Here is a 4253-nt window from a genome sequence, read left to right as displayed (position 1 = left end):
CCGGGAGCAGTGCTCCTAGCCCAAGGCGGAGCATGGCCCCCCCGCTGCCCCCCGTGGAGGAGTTGCCCTGGGGGGGTGCCTGGAGCCCTCAGCCGAAAGCACTTTCACTCCTGGGGCCGCCCCAGGGCTTCTCGGTCTCTGGAGGGCCGGGCAGGTCCTGCCAGAAGTGGGTGCCCTCAGGTCTGGCACCTGCCGGAGGAGGCCGGAGACGGGACCCGGGTCCTGCTCACACTGCCGTTTCCCGCTCTCTGTGAACTTCCTCCTTCTTCCTCTTCATCTTGCAGAAGCCGTGGAGGCCACAGAAGCAGGCGAAAGTGAACTGGGGCATGCCCTAGGCCAGGCTGGGGGGATCCTCACCAGAGAAGATCTGCAGGGAGAGGCAGGGGAGGAAGAGGGGCAGGAGGAAGGCAGGAGAGAGAAGCAAGCTGGGGTTAACGTTCCCAGAGCCCTCCGGGGCTGGCCAGTCACTGGCACTCCCTGAGTGGCAAAGCCCTGCCAAACCTCTCACAGGCCCGGGGAAGGGGGGGTGGCGGCACCGGACAACAGCCTCTGTGAAAGCCGAGTGTCCTGATCTCTGGGGAGCTGATGTCATTCCTCCAGTTGGAGCCTGGGTGAGTCCAGGGCAGGGAAGAGAAAGCCACAGCCCCTGCTACCTCTGTCCCCCTCCTGCCCCCTCTGCCTCACCTCACTGCCGCACACCTGTGCTTGGGCGACAGGAAGCAAGCGGCTCAAAGTAAGCTCTGTGCCACCTGACGTGGGTTAGGGGTGGGGGTTTCCACTCGCCCCTTTAGGTCACACAGTCCAGTGATCCCAAGGCGGGACTTTATGGGCCTGCGTCCAACACAGCCTTGACCTTGACACCTGGAACTGAGTCATGGGCGGGGAGTGGAGGGAGGGGGCCCTTCCCTAGCAGGCCCAGTTTATCTGATACCCTTAAGGAAATCTACAGAAAACAGAATGGACTTTGCTCAGAGCAACATAAACCCCGGTCCTCCTCATGCAGAGAACAGACAGCAGAGTTCTTTCAACCAACAGGCTATTTTATTGAGCACCTATGCTGGGCAAAGAGGTTGGGAGGTAAAGGTAAAGACAGAGTTTCTTCCCTGGCACAAAAGTCAGTCTGAGATAGAAGCTGAGGCTGGATTTGCCCCAGCTGGGCATGTTATCCCCCCCCTGGCTCACACAGCACTCAGCCCTGAAGGCAGGGCCGCCTGTGGTAGCTGGGGCGCTCTGGCTGAGGGTGGGAGGGGGTTTCAGGGGATCGGCACTCAGTCTGCAGGTCCCTCCGGCTCACTTCTCCGCCCTGGCCTGCCCTGGAGGGGGCACACATATAATCAAGCCTGCTCCAGCAGAGCAGCTGGGCCCAAAGGGAGCACCTTGCATGGAGGTCAGGCCCACATCAGAGGCCTGCTTTGAATCACTTCTCCCTCTAGAAAGAAGACGGGGGATGCAGCCCAAATGCTGAGAGGAAGGAGGGAGGTGCATGGTGATGCTGAAGTCTGGAATAAGGAAGCATGAGGCCTAACCGTGGCCCAGACTCTCGGGCCGAGAGATTGCATCAGATGGCCCAGGCCCCAAGGCCCCAAACGCTAACCACACCTGCAAGTGTTCCACTGTGTTTGAGGAACCTGGCCAGCCCCAGGTGCTGGCTCTCTGGACAGTTCCACAGGTCTGGCCAACCTTGCTCCTTTGGACAAACGTCATGTTTCTCCAGGCAGAGCAGAGGGCCCAGCAGGCAGGCCCTCATCAAACACAGGGTCTACAGTGGAGCCAGGTCCGGTCAGGATCCTCCCCTCCCATCCCCTCCAAGGGTCCTGCTAATGTAGCTAGTGACTAATTAATAGGTGTGTTGCATTTCCAGCGGCCAGCTGGGTGGGCAGGAGGCCCAGCTTGAGTCAGCATGGGTAGGTAGACTGGTTATTTAATCACCCACTTTCCAGCATCCTCCACACACCCACTCTCCTGGAGTATATATAGAGAGCAGAGAGCAATCTCCAGGATATATATAGACAGAGCCGAGACACAACTACTATATTTCTAGATCCCTCCTGTGACAAACCTAGAGAGATAGGGATCTAAACTGGGGCTTCAATGGCCTGGGTTCTATTCTTGGCTCTGACGCTGGCATGCTGTGTCACCCTGGCAAGTGGCTGTCCCTCCCTGGGCTTTCATTTCCTCATTTCAGTGTACCAAGATGTGAATCAAGGTTTAATGGCCTCCAAACCTAAGGGGCTGGCAGGGCACTGGGGATCCTCATCTGCTCAGGAAGGAGGGAGGGAGAACAGGTAGATTTCCTTGTAATTAGTAATTGTAACACCTACACTTTCCTGGCTAGGGGGATGTCTATCAAGGGTACTATCAACAAAGCATTTCCAAGATTACAGGAGAAAGACGTGGGGAGAAATCGGTAGGCACAACAAAGCTGATCTGGGGAAGGAAGTTATAATTAAAACAAGCCAGGCAAGGAGCTCTGACCATGACCCTCCCACCCCAAGCCTGGGTCTAGGTGCAGCTTGGGGTCTCTGGTCCCCCAGGTGCATAGATCCTCTTCCCTCTCCACCCTACTTCCCCTCCAATGTCTGCTTGTTCTACAAAAACAGCAAAACTTACCCCCTGTGACTGTTCCTCCCTGAGGCCCTTTGGGAAAGATGAGAAAATCTGGGTTTTGCTCACTGTGGAAAGTTTGGGGGCAGAGGTTGGAGGCACCAGGACCTACACATCAGAGTTTCAGGAGGGTTGAATCAAACTGCTCAAGAGTTAGGGATGCCTGGGTGGCTCAGTCGGTTAAGCGTCTGCCTTTGGTTCAGGTCATGATCCCAGGGTCCTGGGATCGAGTCCCACATTGGGCTCCCTGCTCAGTGAGGGGCCTGCTTCTCCCTCTGCCTGCCACTCCCCTTGCTTGTGCTTTCCCTCTCTGACAAATAAATAAATACAATCTTTAAAATAAATAAATTAATTAATAAACGGATCAAGAGCTAGGCTAGAAGCTACAACCTGGCTCCTGAGAGCTGTCCTAGGAGCGGACTGTCTCACAGAGATTCTGGGTCCTTGCTCCTCGGGCAGAGTGTGTAATGAGAGTCTGCTTATTGTGCTCAGGTCGCTGATATAAAGTGTTTTTGTTGCCCCCCCGCCCCTTCCCTACCAAGATCTGGAAGCAGTGTGGGCCCTGGGCATGATGCAGGTCCCTGGAACGGCCCCTGAAGTGGAGAGCTGTGGAGCAGAGAAGCCCTTCCCATTTCAGTGTCCCTCCTGCCCTGGGTCCCACGCATCCTTCAGCATCCGTCTGCCAGAGCTGTGTGTCTGCATCTCTGCGTTGCCCCCTCTGCCTTCATCCCTTCATGCTTTGCAGAGTGTTCCAGCACCAACTGGAGGGCTCCCTGAAGTCAGGTCCTGGTGAACCTCCTCTTGCTAGGTCTACTTGAGGAGAAAGGAGTTTGAAATGACGGCGTCCAGAGTTTGCACGAAACAAGTGGACCAGTGGCTGGAGGCAGCTCCCACTTATCTGTGTTCATGATGGAAACTTCCCCTCCCACCCTGCAGCTTCCCCTCGGACCTCAGCTTTCATGCCTCCAGCCCAGGAGGGGCTAAGGGATAGAAAGATGGGCCCCATAAACTCAGAACAGGAAGGAAAGGAAGGTGGACACTGGACAGAGCCCTGCTGGCTCACAGTTAGCTGCATCTGACTGCAAGCTGGTGGCCCAGATTTCTTCCCCGTCCTCCTCTGGCCTTTCCCCAGCTCAGGGCAGAGATGATCTGGGGTACGGGGGTGAGAAAGATCCTCCCCTTGGCCAGCTTTGTGGGAGCCCAAGCAGAAGAGCTGCCAACCCACGGCTCATCATCGCCCAAACACCAGGGGGTTCCCGGCCTCTCTGTTGACCCCTTCCCCTGGCCCTCAACCCCGCTTCTCCTCTCTATACCAGATACCCTCCCAGGGCCCCCCAGCCCTGGCACCTCCAGCCAAAATGGGGCAGTGGGTCAGAGACCGCTTGAACACATGGAGGGATCAAGAGGAATTGGGTCTCAGAGCGGGCTAGAAACTAAGAGAGCGGACAGCCAGGGCTCCACACTGGCAGACCAGGAACTCCTGGGTGCCTCCAATTTTGGCGGTGTTCTCCATCAAAGTGGATGGCAGTGGGGGGCTGGAAGGGGGGGGAGATATTTACAAGTGTTGGGACTTGCCTGGAATCCTCTGACAAACAAAAAAGGGGGTATTTTCCTTCCCACCCCCATCCCCTCACCTCCCAAAGCTGAAG

The 4253-nt window shown here is 56.6% G+C and overlaps 1 protein-coding gene across 1 annotated transcript; it reads right to left on the bottom strand.

Moving 5' to 3' along the window:
* Positions 1–226: 226 nt before the first annotated feature.
* Positions 227–328, bottom strand: BLACAT1 (BLACAT1 overlapping LEMD1 locus). Its single transcript, XM_045876105.1, has one exon. The coding sequence runs from the start codon at positions 326–328 to the stop codon at positions 227–229; it is 102 nt and encodes a 33-aa protein (XP_045732061.1).
* Positions 329–4253: the final 3925 nt, after the last annotated feature.

The sequence above is a fragment of the Mirounga angustirostris genome, unplaced genomic scaffold, assembly GCF_029215605.1.
Source record: "Mirounga angustirostris isolate CCGP_5_RB_7025 unplaced genomic scaffold, mMirAng1.0.hap1 SCAF_6, whole genome shotgun sequence".
Lineage (NCBI taxonomy): Eukaryota > Metazoa > Chordata > Mammalia > Carnivora > Phocidae > Mirounga > Mirounga angustirostris.
The sequence above is the reverse complement of the archived record's forward strand: the minus strand, read 5'-3'. Positions and strand labels throughout refer to the sequence as shown.

Bases quoted from the DNA above. Each gene is read 5' to 3' on its own strand.
- BLACAT1 (XM_045876105.1), bottom strand. From the start codon at position 328: ATGCCCCAGTTCACTTTCGCCTGCTTCTGTGGCCTCCACGGCTTCTGC.